We start from the raw sequence: 20,819 nt of genomic DNA on the forward strand, positions 1-20,819 counted from the left end.
TTTCCGCCCTGCGTTTGTTGACGCCCTCTGTTGCTCTGGCGACGAGATTTGTGACCGGAACAAGGGGAGAGGTTTAACAGCGGACAGAGACGCTTCCCAGAGAGTTCCGGCTCTCTTTGATCCCCCTCAGTGGTCTAGCTTGGGAATCTGCTTAGAGACCAAGCTGGCGGTCCAGGGACTTAACCTGCCTGGCCCTAATTCTCTTAAAAGCTCTATCTTCAGATGCCTATGACCGATCATTAGAGCAGGTCAAGTTCCTCCGCAGTGAGAACTATGCTTATACGGGCCAAGCGCCGGTTTACACTGGCGGGAGAGGGTTGACCTCTACAGGATCCTGAACTGGAAGGCTGAATCTGGGCCCCACGAAGAACCTAAGCCAGCAGGTATTCATTCATTCAACAAACGCTCGTTGAGTACCAAGGAGGTCCAATAGCTGTAGTTATATTGTAGGAATTTTTAGGTTAATCAGTCACTGTCTAAAAAGAGAGATAGTCACTTGTGCGTAGAGTGAAGGGTCAGGATCAGCAGCAAACTGACATTGTACAACAGGTATTGTTATAATATTCCTTGAATGGCTCCAAAGAGCATATTTGTTTCAACCTGATCCTCTGAATCATTTTATAGAAAAAGAATTGAAAGTTTGAGGTTTTAACAAGTACAATTAACTGCTTTTTAGCGTTTTAGCTGAAGAAAACTTAAGTTCTGCCTTCTGGTTTGCACTGCCATTACAAGTTCACAATAACCCGACCTTCTAAACCTAGTATCTCATCTTTCAGTTAAAAAGTCTACCCGCATAGAATCCGGTACTTCATTTCAGCGTTTAAGACACTTCCAACTGCCCTGCCTAACTAGTTGAGCAGCATTTCTAAACCCGCAACTGAACTACTGTCGCTTGTTATCTGTATTTAGCCCGGAAACACTTAGCGCCACAATCCAATAAGACGTAAATAGCCCTGCCCAGGTTCCAGTGAATCACTCGTGTCTTTGGAAAGCCTTAGTCTGTTAAAAGAGGTAAATCCATATTCACAAGAGAGAAGTTTGCACTCCTAGAAATGTAGCCTCTGTGCTCTTGTGTTACTGTAGAGTGGGTGGGATGTGGAAGGATAACCAGACGGGTTCCTACTCCACATAATATGAAATGCATCTGCAATTGAACCCTTCTCCCTGTCTCAGCACAAGTAGAACAGATTCCTCTGGTCGTCAACTTAAGGCCAAATGGGCTAACTGGCTGTTTCTAATTATCCAGTAATGAATTCTTCCAGAAGTTCCTGTGCCATCATCCCAGCACCTTCCAGAAGTGTCTTAGCCTTTGATCTTTGTCATTAACATCTTCATAGGAGTTCCCTAGGAAGACAGAATCAATGCAAGACATCACTTATTGAGACAAGCATACTCATTCTAAGACAAAGCCATTCTGAACTCCAGATTTTCTCAGCTACCTGAATTAACAATACGGAAAAGTTTTGTTTTGTGTTCAGTATATGAACATAACTAAACTCTCAATAGGGATTCATACGGTCATTGGTTTTGAGTAGTGTGAGTCAGAACATTACTATGTGTAAAAAGCTCATGTGCAGAGGGATAGTAGATAAAAGTTCAAGTTCCAGAGTCAGACAAAGAGGGTGTTAAACTTTGATTCTACATACTACTAATTACTTAACTTGAGACTGATCACTTAACATTTAATTCTTGCTTTCCTTCTTTGTGTTCTTTTTGACAAGGTTTCTTTATGTAGCCTCGCCTGGAAATTACTATGTATCCCAGAATGGATTCAAATTTGCAATCCTCCTGCCTCTGCTTACTGAGTGCTGAAATTTCAGGTATATGCCACTATGGTCTCATTTTCCATCTCCATGACATGGAAATAACAATACCTGAATCACAGCACTGTTTTCGTTGGGGTTAAATGAAATAATGTCAAACATTAAGCAGCAAAGTCCAGAGCCCATGATAAATGCCCAGAAGATGTTTGCACTTGCTAACAATTATTCATTCTGACATGAACGACCTCTGTTTCTCCAAATAATTAAAACTCGGCCATACTGCAAAGCTCCAATACTTTGGGCATGCAAAAGATGATGCTAGCACTGTAAATCTGATGACTGGCAAAGACACATTGGGTTTTAAGTCAAATCAGAAGTCAGAGAAGACCTTAGAGGCTTCATTACTAAGGTGCTCCACAATATAAGATATGGGAGAGTAGAGGGGGCATACTCTGTGATTCTTCCATTCTTTCTCCTAAGAAATTATATTATCAGCCCGGCAGTAGTGGTGCACGCCTTTAATCCCAGCACTTGGGAGGCAGAGGCAGGTGAATTCCTGAGTTGGAGGCCAGCCTGGTCTACAGAGTGAGTTCCAGGACAGCCAGGGCTACACAGATAAACCCTGTCTCAAAAAAAAAAAACAAAAACAAAACAAAACCAGAAAAAAAATAAAAAAAAGTACAGTACTTTATGTACTCTTTTTGTATCAAATCATGTATGTTTTAAAAGATATGTTTTTAAGATAGGATATATTCTTCCATATGTGTCTTGACTTCAAGATAAGAAGGGGAGAATACATTTTTCTCTCCAGAGGCCTGTCTAGAGTAGGTACCAAGAGTTCATTTCATTGTATATAATTCTAGAAGATCTACTCAATCCTGAGTTATATCAATTCTGGGAATACCTTAGGATAACTTTTGTTATAAAGAACATTTTCCATATACTTGAAATTCTTCCTTCTAAACAACTATGCTAACGCTTATTTGGAACATGTGGAGACAGAATACTAATGCTCTCTGCATATATGTTCTAGAATCTAAAGTCCTAATACCAGTCGCACCTGATCAGCCTTTCCCAAAAGGACCCACATTTTATAGGTTATCAGATTATGGGAGCTTTTGTTGTCCTAGAACTTAGTACTTCATTCTGTCAGCTACTTAGTACTTAGTACCCTCAGAATTTAGTACTTCATTCTTAGCACTTAATGCTTCATTCTGTCAGCCAGGCATGCTTACTAGCCTGCTTGTCCATGCATTCACCAAGTGCCAAGCACATACCTTGCTGTGGGCAGGGAGCAAAGCAGGGTGCTAAACAGACAAGACTCCCCCCTGAAACTTAATTTCTGGAGGAGGGGCAAATGAGTATGGATTATGCAAGAGCCTTTTAAAATGGTGTTCTGAGGAAAATAAACTAAAGTCATGTGGTGCCCTGATGATGGGGGTCTCTTTTAGAAGGAGGGAAGTTTGAACTAAGTTCTGACTACATAGTTGCCAGCTCTCCAAAACCAGCCTGGGGAGTCTGTGGGGGGGGACCACCAAAAAAGATGACTTCCTTTCTTTTTATCATTGGATTCTTTGTGTAACATAATGTTTGGCTTTGGACATAAGATACATCATTGTTAAAGTACATATGCTAAATCTTCTTTGAATTGCCTTAGTGAATTCTCACAAGCCACACACTCCAGAAGCAGCAGCAGCCAGACAAAATGACTTGCCCAAGATCAGGAAATAAATGACAAAGCTAAGAACTTGAACTTAACCCAGACTTCTGGCCATGGGTTCTATTTGTTTAACTAGTGTGTCTTCTGGAACACCAGCACCTTCAATGCAAAAAAAAAAAAAAAAAAAAAAAAAAAGCAGCTTTCTAGCCTCAAACCAAACTAACTGAATTAGATTCTGAGGATGGCAATCAGGAGGCTGCGTTGTTATCAAGCCTACCCAATGACTGTGTATAGTGAATTGTGGGACCACTGAGCTTGGCTAAAATCATGGATGGACATTTCTGAAAATTCCAGTTCTCTTCAACTTTAAACCCTTATAATGATCAGTTTAACATTGTGTTTCTGGAAAGAATAAATCTCAGGTTCTCTTCGGTCTTTCAAGAAGACCAAAGAAAAATACTGTAGGACTAGGAACATAGCTCCACTGCTAAAGTGCCTAGCTAGCAAGCAGAAAGCCCTGGGTTCGATCCACAATCCTGAATCAACAAGCCTGGCAGAATACCCTATAATCCCAGCACTCCAGAGATAGAAACAGGAGACTCGGAAGCACAGATCATCCTCAGATACACATCCAATGTGAGGCCAACCCAGGACACATACACCTTGACGTGTGTGTGTGTGTGTGTGTGTGTGTGTGTGTGTGTGTGTAAGAGAGAGAGAGAGAGAGAGAGAGAGAGTCCTCAGTAGATTCTTTCCCCTTAAGTATGATTAAACTACTGCAGTGGATAATCAGAAAGGGAGCGGCTCCAGGGATGCCACACCCCCTTTGCCATTTCAAGTGAATTCTGAAGCCAGCTTCAAGATGTGTCCCGCCTCTCTGCCGAGCCAGCCTGAAATGTGCTCAAAACTTCTGGGTTAAGTCACTTCACATCCCACATCCTTAATCTTATATCCACATACCTAATCACGCCCAGCCTTATGCGTTAGGCCTTTAACTGGCCCTCCTCTGGGAGGTCCACCGAATGGAAGGAAGCAGGATACTGCTACTTTTTCCTTGGAAAGTAGGTTGAGGCAAGACATCCCCAGAACAGAGAAATGCTTATGCTGACAGGTGTCACCCCTCATCTTAGAGCTGTGAATACAGGATGCCCCAAATACTACAGGGAGCCTACTTAGCTTTAAACTTTGCTGTCTAAAATTTAACTAGGCAGCATGCTTTTTGTATTTCTGGAACCGGGAAATCTTGGGTTACAATATCCGAGGCCCTTTTATAGGAAGCACCCTTATGACTCCACGGACATCTAAACCATTTCCATAGGACTACCAAGGCAGATGAAGCGTCTGTGACCTGAGATACAGAGGGAAGCTTGAGAACGTGAGCAAGAGGCAAAGCAGTTCCTTCACTCTTTAATTGAAGGAGGTGTGGAGGCGGGGCTGGTGGCATTCCAGTGAGGAACTTTGAGTTTTAAACTACCTGTCTTCCTGTCTCCCTCACTGTCCCCCAAAGGGATGTGATCCGGATTAAGGAGCCTACTTTTGTGGGACCGTAGTGTTCAGCCTGGACGCAGGCCAGAGGGAGCAAACAGAAGGAAGCACCCAACTGATTGCTGTCCATGTGCTGAGTCGGTTGGTCTGCCAACTTTGCCCGCTAGAACCCCGCTAGCGACCCAGGCCCCGCCTCCGGCCCCGCCCCCTTTGTTATCCGATACTTCCCTGGGTCAGCTGGTTCTGGCGTCGAGCGGAGGGATGGGCTGGCTCAGCTCGACCCGGCAGGGCTTGTTTACTATGGCTGATGATCTGGAGCAGCAGTGAGTTACTCCTGTCCGTTTCTCTTTCTGTCTCTATCTGTCCGGGCCAGGATCCGGGGACTGTCTGTAGTTGCGGACAGCTTCAGACTCCCCGCCTTTCCTTTCAGGTTGGCTTCCAGGGAGGGATGGGTTGCGCTCAGGAGCCCCGGGAGCGCTGAGAGATGAGAAGGCTGCGGAGCTGGGAGAGTGTTGAGGGTTAAGCTTGCGTTCAGCCTGGGGACTCTGACTTTCCACTAGTCTTCGCGATCGCCCCTCTGGTAGCCCAGTTAGATTAGTGGTAAAGCACGAGGAATAAGCTAGCTCTTCCCGATGCGGACGTGGTGCTTGTGGAGACTTGCCCGGAACTAAAGTCGTGGGTGTGAAAAGCCCTTGAAGGACAAGGCATGGGTAGGAGAAGTCTCCACTGCGATGGAATTAGTGTGGAACTGGCTTGCAAATTCCTTTAGCCCTTGGCCGCCTTTACGTTCTGCTTGCAATCCTAGTTGATAGTGTTCTTAATCATAAACACATGCTTACTGCCGTGGTTTCAGAAGTAGGTTTGTTAGATTGGGATGTGGTTACTGCTCGCCCAAGGCCATCAAGTTTGAGATGCCACCTGTGTGATGGTGGTCTAACAGGATCGGGAAAAAGTTGCTTAGAGGAGAATGACTCAGCTCCAAGGGTTTCACAGGAACAGGGCCTTCCCTTGACCTAATATTTGTCCTTTTGGATCTGCAGAACAACGAAATAACTTTGTATCAATAGTAAACAATCGTGTAAGGGACCTAAAAGAACTGCCCAAGAAGAGTATTGCTTTCTAAGAGGAAATTTATGGTGCCTACAGTGACTTGCGGGAAACGGCACTAGAGCCAAAGAAGACTCAGGTCATTCAGCTCCGTTTTACAAATAAAGCAACAGATGCGGATGCCCATAGAAATTCAGAGACTTGCTCAATGTTAAGAGGCTGCTTGCCTCACTCTCCCACCTCAGCTCTCACCTCCCTAATAGCACTGACACACAGTGTGACAGGCACTGTTGCCTTTTCTCTTTCTGGATTGTTTGTACAGAAGAAAGGCCAAGCTGTGCCCATAGCTCCCTGTCCCCCAACCCCCACCCCTTCCAGGCCTGTGTGGACTGCTGCCAGTGTTGCTGTCTCATAGGGAAGCATTTCTCTTGAGCTCTGCTGTCCAGAGTTAGAGATGTGTGGGGTTCGTTCAGGTGTCATGGTCTGACTTGTTATAGCCTACAATGCAAAGAGGAAGTCTCTCTTTTGAGACTGGCCAAGATCTGTGGTCTAGGTATTGGTGCTTCATCCAGCGAGTTCCCATGATACTCAGGGTGCCCATTGTGTATGCTATGAGTAGCTGGGATGGTTCCGCCAAGGATGCCATCATCTTCTCCTGCTCAAACCCACAAGCCCTTGCTGCAACCATCCTCTTACCTTCACCTAGGCAGAGTTCACAAAAAGAGAGAAAGCATGCAAGACAGGAAAGGTAGAACAAGAACTACATTTGTGGCAGGCACCTGTCAAGGTTCACTGTATGTCTGGACCTCAACCCCTTCCGTTCCTCACTTGTGGGTCTATAGTTCAGACCCAGGAGTTCTGTATACTCCAGAGCCAGTGCTTGGCACCTCTGCTCTTCAGTGGCTGAGTCACTGGGTGTGAAAGGGAAAGTAGGATAAGTTACCAGTTTTACTCTAGGACATAGGCAAGTTTTCTCCTAGTTTTACAACCTGAAAAATGGGCCAGAGGCCACCTGTGTCTTTTGGTGACATGAATCTAGATATCTTACCCCTTGGTCCTTGCCTGCCCCAGCTCTAAATTCATCCCTGATGGATGGATTCCCCAATCAGGCACTAACAGCACCCCAAACTTCCAGAAGCATGCATGACAGCAGATGGCATGGGAATTTGTCTGTAATACCCTAAAATAACAGCTAGTTTTGAGAGTGACAAAGAATAATGGAAATATTAGTGAAAGTCTCTCCCTCTCCCTCTGTAATCTCCTTGAACATAGATTAAAATAACCAGCAACAAAGAGGAGTTGTAAAGCTCCAGGAAGGTAATAAATACAAAAGAGTCAAGTTTTGTGTTCATGGTATCTGCTATCTGTTAAGGGCCATTGTTCTTAATAGCCATTTGCCTAAGGAAAGAGTAACAGTGTATCTATCGGACTGCTTAGGCATTGCTGATATTGAAGACCATGAAGGGCAGGCCTCCTGAAGTTGGGAGACACCTTGTACCCTGATAACTCTAGGAGCTATCAGCAAGGCTGGGAACAGTGGCTTCTTTCCAGTGTTGTCAGTAAGTACCTTTGTGTCTTGTAGGCCTCAGGGCTGGCTGAGTAGCTGGCTCCCCACTTGGCGCCCCACTTCCATGTCTCAACTGAAGAATGTGGAAGCCAGGATCCTCCAGTGTAAGTAGAAGGGACAGTTTGCTCCTCCCCTTTAAAAGGCCTGGAAAGGATACAGGATCTTCCCCAACCTGGGTCCACTGAGCCCCCTGATTCCTCATTAGGAGAGTATGGGTTAGAGGAAAGAAAATCATTGGCTTGCAGGGAGGATACAGACAGACAACAAAGTATTCCACGACAGTGGTCCCTCAACGCCCTCGACCTGTCATCACTGGGATGATAACATTCCCAGTTCCCCATGCTACAGGAACAGCTGGGGAACTTAGAGCTAAGGAACGGACAAGGTCAGTGGATGGAGATTACTAAAGACCTCAAGACGGGGAGTTTCTTCTGAGTGAACTCAGCAAGATTCTTGCTGAAGAAAAGTCAAGGACTTAACACAAAAAAATAGAAGTTGGTTCACTGGATCAGATCTAAAGATGGGGGAACAGGGCACACCACGTGACAGTTCTTGCTAACCTGACTTAGGGTTCTGTCTAAGGCCGGGCTAAGGAGGCCGAAGATGGATGAGGCTGTTTTAGTTCACTTTCTGTTCCTGAGATTAAAATATTGACCAAATCAAACTCGGGGAGGAAATGTTTATTTGGCTTACAGGTTACAATCCATCATGAAGTTTAGAAGCCAAGGCAGTAACCTAGAGGCAAGACCTGAAGCAGAGACCATAGAGCAATGTGGCTTCCTGGCTTGCTTCCCATGGCTTCCTCAGCATGTCTTCTTTTATCATTATTATTATTATCATCATCATTATTACCCTTTTCTTCTGAGACAGGGTCTTTCTATGTGGCCCTCGTTGTCCTGGAACTCACTGTGGAGACTAGGAGGGCTTCCTAAAATGATCTCTTTAAGAGGAGAGAAAACTGAAGAGTGTATTCTAGGCAAAATGTCTGTGCTCTCAGGAAGCATTCTTGATGCTTTACCCAGGAATTCTTCCCTTCCCAGGTCTCCAGAACAAGTTCCTGGCCCGTTATGTATCCCTCCCAAACCAGAACAAGATCTGGACGGTGACTGTGAGCCCAGAACAAAAGGATCGCACCCCTCTGGTGATGGTACATGGCTTTGGGGGCGGTGTGGGCCTCTGGATCCTCAACATGGATTCACTGAGTGCCCGCCGCACACTTCATACCTTTGATCTGCTTGGTTTTGGGCGAAGCTCAAGGCCAACATTCCCAAGGGACCCAGAAGGAGCTGAAGATGAGTTTGTGGCCTCAATAGAGACATGGCGGGAGACCATGGGAATCCCCACCATGATCCTCCTGGGGCACAGTTTGGGAGGATTCCTGGCCACTTCTTACTCTATCAAGTACCCTGAAAGGTAACTTAAGCTACTCTTCTCACTCATGAGCTGACTCTGCCTTCCTACACGTTCCAATATTTATCCCAGTAATGCTCTCATTCCCCAGCAACTGGAAAACTATGCTACCTCCAAGCAAATACAGTGTATCTTCTGTTTAATGTAGAGTTAAACATCTTATCCTGGTGGATCCATGGGGCTTTCCCCTACGACCAACTGACCCTAGTGAGATCCGTGCACCTCCAACCTGGGTCAAGGCTGTGGCATCTGTCCTGGGACGTTCCAATCCACTGGCTGTTCTTCGAGTGGCTGGGCCTTGGGGTGAGTCACCTCCCGATGAAGGACTCTGTCTTTAAGCCAAGGCCATCCAATTCACCACCACTCACCTTGGCGCACCTACCTATCTCTGTCATCCTCACTGGTTCTTAAACACTAGGCCTGCACATAGCATTGTTCCTTAAAACCATTCATCAGAACCATGTCTCTGTATTGGAGGTTTCAGGTGATTGAGATATATATATATATATATATATATTCCCTTCATCTGTATCAGCAGATAGAACCAGAGAAAGGATATATATATATATATTTCCTTCATCTGTATCAGCAGATAGAACCAGAGAAAGGATATATATATTCCCTTCATCTGTATCAGCAGATAGAACCAGAGAAAGGAAGGGACTCTGATGTGCCACTTCTCTGCTACATGAGTGAATTTTGTGTGACAACCTGGTAGAGACTCAGGGCAGTAGCCACCATTGGATCCCTTTCCATGGCTCACCAGCACCACAGCAAGCCGGACTCAGATCCTCAGCTTCTAACATAACACACCATGGCAGACAGGTCCCACTGAGCCATGCCCTGCTCCAGAGACACACCGCATCTCCCTCTCTGGATTTCTTAGCACTAAGTAGCTGTAAGAAGATTCTGAGATCGAGACAGGACACACTATAGTCTGTAGTGTCAGAGGCTCTGCATGCTCTCACCTCACGCTGTCCACGTGCCTCCCTTTGAGGAGCTTTTGACACTGCCGACATAAGAAACAGGTCCATTTGACTGAAAAGGTGGTGACCCCTGTTTTGTACGGATAGCTTATGTCTACATAGAACTTTTCAGTAGTCACTTGTTAGACTGGCTGAAACGTAATGGCACCTAACAGAGTGGAAAATGAGCCCTGACATATAAGGTAGCACAGGTGTTCTGGGATAAAGGGAGCAAGTAAGAGACATGGGTGCCAAAGGGAAGTAGGCAGCCAGAGGGCTGACCTCAGAGTCCAGGGCCCTCTAACAGACTCACTACCATCCTTCCTGGTCTAACCATGCTCCCCTCCCCTGGTCTTGGATCTGGCCAGGTCCATGCAAGGTATCAGCTATGGTGTTGGGTAGCTGCCTGGCAGCCATGGAAGACTGTGCTAGAGGGACAGCAGGGCCTGCGGCTATATTCATGGTATCTCCCCCAGATATCGCTCACAGACAAAAGGCCTGCCAGGACAGAGGCAGTGTCCAGTGGGCCCGGTCCTCACATTCTGCCTGCATGCCTGCCGCTTCTTCACGCACAGTGGTGAAAGCCGGGGCCTTCAGGGCTGTTAAGGTCACCTTTCCAAGTATTCTGTTACAGCCCGAAAGTGAGAGAGTGCTTGGGAAATGGTATGGTTTCATTGCTACCTTCAGAAAAGTAAAAATAAATAAATAAATAATCGCAAGGTTACAGGGTGGGGTTGGGGTGGAGGAGGGGGAATGCATAACTCTGACTTGAAAATCCTCTCAACCACAGACCCTCCCAGAACGTGTGAGCCTGTAAGGAAAGTGCTGGGGCTAGCTGACATGAAAATTACCAACTTCCGTGGGGATGGTAGACTGTCACTAAACTCATTGGTGACCAAAAAATCAAACTCTGACATTTGAAGTCATCTGTTGCTTCCCAACAGGCTCCTGCACTCTCTGTCATGTTGACTGCATAAAGGAACTAAGTTCGTCAAGAGATGAACTGGGAGAAGGTTGTTTAAACATAAGCGGGCAGGAGTTCCTCTTCTCTCCCTGCCACCACCACTCACTCTGACCGCTCCACGGTTTTGTTTGTTTTGTTTTTTGGTGGTGGTGGTGGGGGATGTTGTTGTTCTTTCTGTTCTCTGGTAGGGGCTTAAAATAGGGTCTCACACATCCCCAGACCGACCTTGAGCTTGAAACAGTTCTCCTGCGTCTGCCTCCTGAGTGCTGGAATCCCAGGCACGTACCACTTGCTTGCCCAGTATCACGTTGTTCTTCCTACCCCCTCCCAGGGCCTGGGCTGGTGCAGAGATTCCGTCCAGACTTCAAGCGCAAGTTTGCAGACTTCTTTGAGGATGACACCATCTCGGAATACATCTACCACTGCAATGCACAGAATCCCAGGTGAGGGCGGTGCCCAGGACCAGTGCGGGGTGGGGCTGGGGAGGGGCTGAAAAGTAAGGCTTTGAGCTACTGCTTCTCTTCCACAGAAGCCTGCCTCGGGGGACCCCAGGCACCAGCAGGCATGTCTCCAGAGTTCCCTAGGGGTGGTCACCAGAGCTCTAGGAGACAATAGACTTAATTAAATATGCTGTCCCTCTCTAGAGGAAGACCTCATGGCTTCCCTAGCGATCAGTAGCTGACATGATGAGAAACCCTCTGGGAAACATTTAAAAGATAGTTTATAACTGAAAAACTGATAAAAAAATTTTTTTGGTGTTTTGGGTTTTATTTTATAGGCAAATGTGGGGGGGGTGTTTTTAAGGCAAATAGAAAAGTGAAGTCTTTGCCCATTCACAACCTTCAGTTTCTAGATTTTCTTATTTTTAGTCTAATGTTTCATGCCATATTGATCCAGAAAGACTTCTCTCATGTGTCCCTTTTATATATGTGTGTGATATATCTATAGAATACATTTTAAATACATTCAAAGAAAAAATATGCATTTATTTCAATCGTGTACACTTTGAAATAGTTTCAAATTGACATAAAAATCCTTTACCTCTTTTGGAGGTATAAAGGTAGCCTGAGCACTGTGAGACGTTCTCATCTCTGGCTGGTCCCAAGCAAGCCCTGCAAGCTTGCTGGCCTGCAGTATCAGCAGCATTGACAGCCGGAAAAGAATCCTCTCCCACAGCCAGACCTGTGCAAGGCTGATCCCAGCGGGGCCTGTGGGTAGCACCACCCTGCGCAGACCTCACCCTGACCCTGCAGGAGGCAGATACCACCCACCTTTTCCCAAGCCTGTCCAAGTCACTATGGGGCTCAAGGCTGTGAGGAAGGTGAGGCCCGGCCTTACGGCAACATCCTGCTTAAACCATGGGCCATAGGAACAAAAAAAAAAAAAAAAAAAAAAAAAAGAGCACCCCCAGCTTCCTGTTATTTGGCTCCGCTCAGCTTTCATGGGCTCACTGTCCTGTACCTACCCGAAGGCCCAACAGGCACAGTTCTGCCTCTCCCTTCACCTGAGACTTCTGTGCCGTGGCCTCTCAGTATAACCCACAGAATATTTCATTTTGCTTCTTGTTTGTGTCCCAGCCGAAGCTAAGCTGCCATGAGGTGGCCAGCTCTCCCTGTCCCCTCCAGTCACCACTCAGTTTTATAACACACAGCTCTCTTACTGTAGCTGACAAGTGTCCGTAATTCCCAGCAGTCCTTTGGAAGCCTTTGACAACAAGGAAATGCTTGAGTGGTACCTTCCTCACTCCACCTAGACGTGGGTGCTCTCTGCCCCTGCCCCTGCCCCTGCCCCTTCCCCTTCCCCAGCCCAGGGGAAAGCTGTGCTGCACAAGTCCTTGCTGTGGTCTTGAACAGCGCCCTGTGTGGCTGGGTTTCACAAGCATTCCTTAGGGCCTGTCACTCTTCTCCCAGTCTCCTCACTACTTGATGAGCCAGTGCTGGCTGACAGGAGATAAACCAAGACTCTGAGATCCAGCCTGACCTCTGAAGAGCAGCGAGCTGACAGTTTGTTTTCCTGTCCATTCCCTCGCCATTTTGTTCTGTCAGTGGGGAAACGGCATTCAAAGCCATGATGGAGTCCTTTGGCTGGGCCCGGCGCCCCATGTTGGAGCGAATCCACTTAATTCGAAAAGATGTGCCCATCACCATGATCTATGGGGCCAACACCTGGATAGATACCAGCACAGGGAAGAAGGTGAAGATGCAAAGGCCGGATTCCTACGTCCGAGACATGGTAGGTTGGCTTGCTAAGGAGTGGGAGTTGAAGAAGATGGTGGGTGGGAAGGTCTCAGGTGACAAAGGGTGATCAAAATAAGAACAAAAAATACAGATGAGATAGAGCAGTGCCTTTGAAAGGGTCCCCTCTCTGCTAGATAGGAATTTCCTTTTTCTGTACAACCCAGTTCAGCTAAAAGACATGTTCCTGACCGGTAGCCAGACGCATGCTTCTTGTATTCCAGACCTCCAGCCTCCCCTACCTCAAAGCAGAGCTGTGAGCAGCAGGGGTTGCAGGGAATGCTTCCTACACACTTCTGTCTCCTGCACCTCCCATTCCCACTGAGTCACACATGATTCTGTTTCCTGCATAAAACAAGCAGATCAAGTGGGAAATACACAGTGGATGGCTCCCCAAAACAAAACAGGCTTTTGACCTTCACTGGTTCCCAAAGGAATGTGCAGTATCCAGAGAAAGGGTAGAGTCCTGAGAAGAGCTGAGGGTACCAGGCAAGCAGGAGCTGGAGAAGAAGTGGTGGGACCATTGGGGGAGAAGAGACTTCCCAGTGCAAAGGAGCTGAGCCACCGCTGTCCTCTGTCCGCAGGAGATCGAGGGCGCATCCCACCACGTCTATGCTGACCAGCCACACATCTTCAATGCTGTGGTAGAAGAGATCTGCAACTCAGTTGACTGAGATGCCCTGAGAGGGAGAGGAGGAAGCCAGAGTTGCTGTCATCTGTGTCCCTGTCTTAGTCAGAACCTCTGTCCTTTCCTCACCAACTAACATGTGCCAGCCAGGCAGAGTCTCGGGCTGCCCCCAAGATAGGACCACAGTGAACAAGAGCACTTCCAATCCCATGCAGAGGGCAAGAGGCAGAATCCACCAAAGGCCTTGAACTACCCATGCTGGGGAAAAGCATAAAGGGCTGCCTAGTACCGCCCGTTCCCTCCACGCCAGGTGGAGACTACAAGGAGACTGGGCGAACCACACCGTCTCCCTGCATGGCCTTCCCTTCCTCTAGACAGAGGAGGGCTCCCAGCAGCCTTTCTAGTTTGGCAGTGCGACTGAGAGAAGATTCCACACAGGAACATCTTTCTTCTCCATCACTCCACGCCTCCATCCAAGCTCAGTTTCCACTCGCCCACCAGAAGCAGCTCTAGTCACCTGCACAACCGCTTCCATGACCTTGGAGGTATATCCCAAGCTCTCATTGGCAGATGAGGCAAGAGATAAGGGCAGGATATAGCACATGATGGCTTCCAGCAGAACTGAGTCTATAGCCCAGGTCTGCTGGCTTCCAGCACATGTTGTACACTAAGATTTCATGCAGACACCATTGCTGTGGAGCCGATTGAAATTTAACCCTGCTCCATATTCTAACCTGTTATGCAGGTACACTGTTATCTTGCCCTGTGTCTCAATCCTGGTTGTCTAAGTTGGGACACCTGAGTCTCTTCCTCTTGTTCCTTCCACTATGAGGCTCTGAGCCTCTCTGTGCCTTGGGCCCTAAAGCCCCATGTGTAGTATAGAGCAAAGGTGATTCCTGGTGGAGAAGGGGAAAAGCCCTTCTACCCTAGAGTCATGCCTGGATCCACAACTCCACAGGTATCTGCAGCATTTTCTACCTGGCCCTATCGCTGAGAGCCCCTCCCCATGGCTCACTGAGGAGCACTCAGCCAGCAGTTCTCTATCCTTATCAGCCACAGAATGCTTCTCACTGCCCGAACCTCTATGCTCTCATCTGTCACCATGGCCTCCAACTCCTTCTGCTTCAAAATTATCCATCAGCTCTCTCCAGTGAATCTCATTCCAGGTCCTGCTCTAAGGCTCTGGGGACTAGGCTGGGCCTGGCCCCAGAAGCCGGGCAGTTCCTGCCTCCTTCTCCACTTTTATAAAGCCAAGCCTTTCCCCAGAATAGTATTAACTCCTGGTGCTTTGTACTACTGGTTCAGCGGCCTCGGGCTTCTTTTCTATATTAATAAAGAAGAGTAAAAACTGTCAGTGATGACACTGTTTAATATTGATCTCACAAGAGCACTGAGTGGTACTGCCTCACAGCAGTCCAGGTAGCCCCCATACAGGAGAACAGAACCAATTGAGGTACTACCTGTGGGCCACTCCCTCTCCCAGGTAGTGTCCAGGAAAGCACAGACTATCCTTTCACCCATGGTGGAAGAGGAGTTAGTCAGGAGCACAGGTGGGTTAAACCTCAATCAAAAGAAAATCCTGTGGTCTGCTCTGCCCTGCCCTGCCCAGTCAGCACCCTGTCAGCTAGGTCTAGGCCTTCACAATTCTGCTCCCTGACTCTTGTTCATTTTCCCAGTCTCAACCCAGAAGTTCCTTACACAGGAAAACCTGGCCCTCCCTCCCTCTCCTACCTAAAAGTTCCTATTGTGTGTCTCCACTCAGCTGTCCCTTTTTAAAATAAAGAACTTGGGGCTGAAGAAATAGGTTAGTGGCTAAGAGCCCTAGCTCCTCTTGCAGGGACCCAAGTCCCATTCCCCACACCCATGTCAGGCACCTACCTGGAATTCCATTTCCAAGTGGATCTGACACCTTTGCCCTAATATGTGCATGTGCGTGCACACACACATACACACTTAAAATGTATGGGATAAGAGATGACTCAGCAATTAACAGCACATGCTATTCTTGCAGCGAACAGAAGTTCAATTCTCAGAAAGCTCATAAACGCTTGTAATGCAGGTTCCCAGGGATTGATCCAGTGCCCTGTAGCCTCTGGGTGCACACATGCATGTGGTGCACATAAATTCACACAGGCACACATACATATAATATACATAGACTTTTAATTCACACAGGCGGGGGCTGGCGAGATAGCTCAGTGGTTAAGAGCACCAACTGCTCTTCCAGAGGTCCCAAGTTCAAATCCCAGCAACCACATGGTGGCTCACAACCATCCGCAACGAAATCTGATGCCCTCTTCTGGAGTATCTGAAGACAGTTACAGTGTACTTAGATATAATAATAATAAATAAATCTTTTTTAAAAATTCACACAGGCACACATACATATACATGGACTTTTTTTTTTTTTTTTTTTTTTTTTTTTGGTTTTTCGAGACAGGGTTCCTCTGTGTAGCCCTGGCTGTCCTGGAACTCACTCTGTAGACCAGGCTGGCCTCAAACTCAGAAATCCGCCTGCCTCTGTCTCCCAAGTGCTGGGATTAAAGGCGTGCACCACCACTGCCCAGCTAAATTTTTTTTTAAGGTGTCACTTTAATGTGTTTCCTCCCTAGATAGAAGCGATGGAGGGACAAAGGGAACATTTCTATAATGTTGGTATTGGTCAAGTCAAAAGAATTGAGATAAATCAGATAACCAAAACAATGCTTAAATCATCATCAACACACCTGCACTTCTGGCTAACTTCAAGTCATCTCAGAATCCCAGCTCTAACTACAAGCAATACATGCTGTGCAGTCAGATGACCTCATGGACAGACAGACACAAACGCCTTCTGGTGCGGTTACAGAGCCCAGCCTGTCCCAGGACCATCTTTGCTGAAGATGGCTGTACAGTGGACATATTTTGCCACTACTACAGAAATGTCAAGAGACAGAACTACAAAAATGAAAAACATGACCCCTTCCTTGATGAGACAGAACTACAAAAATGAAAAACATGACCCCTTCCAGTCTCCACTAAAAGAAAACACTTAACTGAATTTTAAGTAAACTAACTAAAGCTATATATATTTTTTAAAAAGCAGCTGAAAGGCAATGCCTGGGTCAGGGAAGCCTGTCACAGGCGCGATGGCAGCTGAGCCTGAAGGGAGGGTGGCAGGCAGGGAAGGGCAGTGTGAGAGAGAACCCACTAGACTGCTTCTGAGCTGCATGTGAGGAGGCTGTCGTCAATCTGCGCACACAGATCCACGGCTGTGTGAAGAGTGTGTCTATTCTCTTAAGAGAGTATGTATGTGTGTGTGGGGGGGTGTCATGTGCCATGCAGCACATATGTGGATGTCCATGGACAACTGTGAGGTTGGCTCTCGCCTCCACCCTTCTGCTGTGGGTTCCAGGGATCAAATTTGGGTCAGTTTGCAGTGGTAAGTGCTTGTACACACAGAGCTACCTCACCCGTCAAAGTACGCATTCATTCTAAGAAAAAAACAAAAAACCCTAGACCAGAGGCCTGACAACATGACTTAGTGAGGAAAGGTAAGGTGTCCCCAATGTGAGTCTAATTCCTGAAAAACAGATTTCAACATTTTCCAAGGAAAATCACCCTTTTTTAAAAATTATATTTGTTATTGTATGTATGTATGTATGTATGTACACGATGTGTGTACAAATTGTGCGTATGTGTGCACACAAATGCCTCATTGTGCATGTGGACATCCAAGGACCCCTGTGGAGTTGGTTCTCTCCTTCTGCATTCACTTGTGCTCCAAGGTTTCCATGGTGAGCAGCCTCACCTCCTGAGCCACCCTGTCTCTGCTCAGGCCTTTCTTTTGTTTCTGTGATTTTTGTTTTGTTTTGGGGGTGATTTGTTTGTTTTTCATTTTGTTTTGCTTTTTTTGTTTTTAAGACAGGGTCTCTCTTCATAGCTCTGGCTAATCCTACTTACTATGCACACTGGCTCTGGCCTTGTTGGGCATCAGTGGGAGGACTGGCCCTTGGGCTTGAGGGTGTTCGATGCCCCAGTGTGGGCAATGCCAGGGCAGGAAGATGGGAATGGGTGGGTAGATGAGGGAGCACCCTCATAGAGGCAGGGGGAGAAGGGGCTAGGATAGGGGTTCCCAAAGAGGAGACCTGGAAAGGGGAAAACGGAAATGTAAATAAAATACCTAATAAAAAAAAGAATTAAAAAAATATGACATCCACAGGGGGGGAAAGGATAAAAATTCTCATAACAATTTTGTTTCATGTAAAAAAAAAAAAGTTTCCATTATAAAAAAAAAGAAAAAGAAGAAGAAGAAAAGGCCAAGGTTGTAACTCAGAAGTAGTTTGCCACATCCACAAGGCCTGGGCACAGTCCCTAACACAGAGAAAGGTCAGGCTAGACAACATGGCAAGGTCTTAGAAAGAGAGAGAAAAGAGAGAGATTAGGAAGGAGGGGAAGGGAGGGGAACGAAAGAGTGGGGAGGGGAGGAGTGAGAGAGACAAAAATAAAGAATAAAGGAGAAGAAGGGGGAGCTGGGAGAGAAAGAAGGAACAGAAGTGAGAAAGGAGAAAGGACTCCCGTAGGAAAATATTTATCTTTGTGCAAAGGGCATGTGAATATGAAACTGAAAAAAGAAGATGCACCACTGACCACAGAGACATGAAAGAGCTCACTCTCTCCAGTACTCAGACAGAGTGCACATCTCTGAGGCTCTATTTTTTACAACCAGATCAACAAAACTTAAGTATTTTTAGTACTAAGCCATAATGAATACTAGCGATGGCAAAAGAAAGTATGTTATAGGGTATTGATGGGGTCGGATGTCTCTGAGATCAAATTCTCCTCTGGAAAGGAAGGTAAACAAATAGTAATATGCAAATGAGATGAAGTGCTGCTTTGGACCAAAGAGGACAACAGAAGACTGAAAATTACAAACAGTAAGGGCCTTTCTGTGTAAGAGACACAAGAACCCTCATCGAAAGAGATGAGGGCTCAGGTCCTGAGACAAGCATGTTGTAGCCTTCCCAGAGGTGAGGGAGAACAGGGAAATCTCAATGAGAGTGGATTGTGAGCCACCTGGAGCAGGCAGACCAGCTCCCAGTCAGTGGTGGGCACCTGGTCCCTCATAGCCACACGGTACACAGGGTTCTGCCCTTGCCTGTAACCCCACTGGCCCAGCACTTCGAAGTGACCTGACATTTTTCTTTCTCTCCTTCAATGAAGTTCATTATGAACTTTATTAAAGTTTATCCACTTACTATGTTCTACAACTGGAAGAAAAGTGCAAACTTCCCATGCTAAACATAGAGCCTTCAATCACCAAGGAACTGGGAACTTCCGATCCGAACACATTTGGCAACCAAGGGGTTTAGAGATGGCTGGGGCCTTGTTATCACAGTTAGTTCTGAGCCATAAGAGCAGCCGCAGCTTCTTTCCAGAGATGGAAGAACTTTTGTTGGAGTACCAATAAAGGCCATCTAATGGAAAACTTCTGGTCAAGACACTAGAAACTCGCCTGGCGGTGGTGGCACAAACCTTTGATCCCAGCACTTGGGAGGCAGAGGCAGGCAGATTTCCGAGTTCTAGGCCAGCCTGGTCTACAGAGTGAGTTCCAGGACAGCCAGGGCTATACAGAGAAACCCTGTCTCGAAAAACCAAAAAAAAAAAAAAAAAAAAAAAAAAGACAGTAGAAACTCTGGCCTGGGTAGAAACCTAACGTTAAGATGGACAGAGTCAATCACTTGGCTAAGAAGTCTCTCAGGAAGGCAGGACTGCCCTGACAAGGCACCTTCACCGAGCCCTGCTAAAGAGAGGGGTGAAGGAATCACCCCTCTAATGCTAATGAGGTGCTGTAATTTCCTTCAGGCTTCCTCCCTACTAGAGCAGCAGCCTACGCACTGGGAAGGTTTAGCTAGGTCTGTCCATCTTTCTGAAAGGTACAACTTTTCCTTTTGTTTTATTTTGTTTTTACTCATTTTATTTGTTTGTTTATTTATTTATTTAGTCTCTTGTGTTCTGACTGGGTGCTGGCCAGAATCTAAGGCTGCTCCTTCTGGATTTGGGGCGTCCTCACTCCTTCTTTAAAGCCCTCCTCCCCACCAGACGCAGCTGCTTGCTTGCTGCATGGATTAAACACATTAGTGATTAACTCTGAGCCACCGATGATGGATCAGTGTCACATTAAGAAAAATAAATTAAAAACCATTTAACCAAGTCATTTAGCCAAGAGTGAGTCCAGATTTGAACTCTCTGCTTTGTGCCCTCTTGTGTTTTCCTTCCGGTGTCTGTCTGCACGAGTCTGCCTAATGCCTGCCTGAAGACCATCTTGTGAATCTGACTCTGTGTCTGTGTCAGTATGTCTGCATGTCTGTCTGTGTGTATGTATATGCACCATGACCATACAGCACCCCCAGAAACCAGAAGAGTGTCCGACCACCTAGAATTGGAGTTACAGATGTAAGCTGTAGAGGGGGTACAGGATACTGAACCCAGGTTCTCTGTAAAAGCAAGTGCTCTTAATCGTTGAGTTATCCCACCAGCTCCTAAGAAGCTACTGTTATGATCTAATGGCGTCCCTAGGACTGCAAGGTATTGAACTCAGTGCATCTCCTTACCCTCATAGGCTCACATTTTTGAACATTTGGTTCCAATTGCCAGTGCTATTTTGGAAAGGATTAGCAGATGTGGCCTTACTGGAGGAAGTATGTCACATTGAAACCTTAAGGCCTCATCAACCTTCTCCTAGTTCCCTCTCTGCTGTGTGCTTGCAGTAAGGGATGTGAACTCAGTATCCCGCTGGAGCTGCCATGCCTACCTGTTATGCTGGACCCTTATCCCTCTGGAACCACATGCTCATTATAGAGCATTCTTCTATACATGCACATTATAGAGCATTCTTCTATAAGTTGCCTGCTATGAGTCTCACCGTGTTTTATCACAGCAACAGAAAAATATTAGTATACTCAAAGGCACAAGAGAAAAGAAATAGGCACAAGAGAGACTTGCAGGCCTTCTCCACAGTGTGAACCAACTGTTCCTCACCATCAGAAATTAAAAAAGTCGGATTTCTTTCACATAACAATTTAATATATTGACGGGTCGATGGAAGCAGGAAGCC

General features: G+C 46.5%; 1 protein-coding gene across 3 annotated transcripts; it reads left to right on the plus strand.

Annotated features, from left to right (window-relative positions):
* Positions 1-40: 40 nt before the first annotated feature.
* Abhd4 (abhydrolase domain containing 4) lies at positions 41-15,081 on the plus strand. 3 transcript variants are annotated; one of them, NM_001205181.1, is made up of 7 exons: positions 41-383; positions 7,538-7,626; positions 8,563-8,935; positions 9,081-9,235; positions 11,193-11,304; positions 12,907-13,093; positions 13,680-15,081. In NM_001205181.1, exons 2-7 carry the CDS (start codon positions 7,587-7,589, stop codon positions 13,767-13,769), a joined length of 957 nt encoding a protein of 318 aa, NP_001192110.1. In that variant the 5' UTR covers positions 41-383; positions 7,538-7,586; the 3' UTR covers positions 13,770-15,081. The 3 variants fall into 3 exon arrangements, with proteins under 3 accessions (NP_001192110.1, NP_598837.3, XP_006518430.1); NM_134076.3 differs by lacking the exon at positions 41-383 and adding an exon at positions 5,195-5,231 and having other exon boundaries at positions 13,680-15,077; XM_006518367.3 differs by lacking the exon at positions 41-383 and adding an exon at positions 5,195-5,338 and having other exon boundaries at positions 13,680-15,074.
* The last annotated feature ends 5,738 nt before the right edge of the window (positions 15,082-20,819 follow it).

This window comes from Mus musculus, chromosome 14 (assembly GCF_000001635.26).
Source record: "Mus musculus strain C57BL/6J chromosome 14, GRCm38.p6 C57BL/6J".
NCBI lineage: Eukaryota > Metazoa > Chordata > Mammalia > Rodentia > Muridae > Mus > Mus musculus.

Excerpts from the sequence above, each read along its gene's own strand:
- Abhd4 (NM_134076.3), top strand. The coding sequence starts at position 5,209 with ATGGCTGATGATCTGGAGCAGCA. Across the intron at positions 5,232-7,537 it reads GCTGATGATCTGGAGCAGCA|GCCTCAGGGCTGGCTGAGTA; the intron begins GTGAGTTACTCC and ends TGTGTCTTGTAG. Across the intron at positions 7,627-8,562 it reads GGAAGCCAGGATCCTCCAGT|GTCTCCAGAACAAGTTCCTG; the intron begins GTAAGTAGAAGG and ends TTCCCTTCCCAG.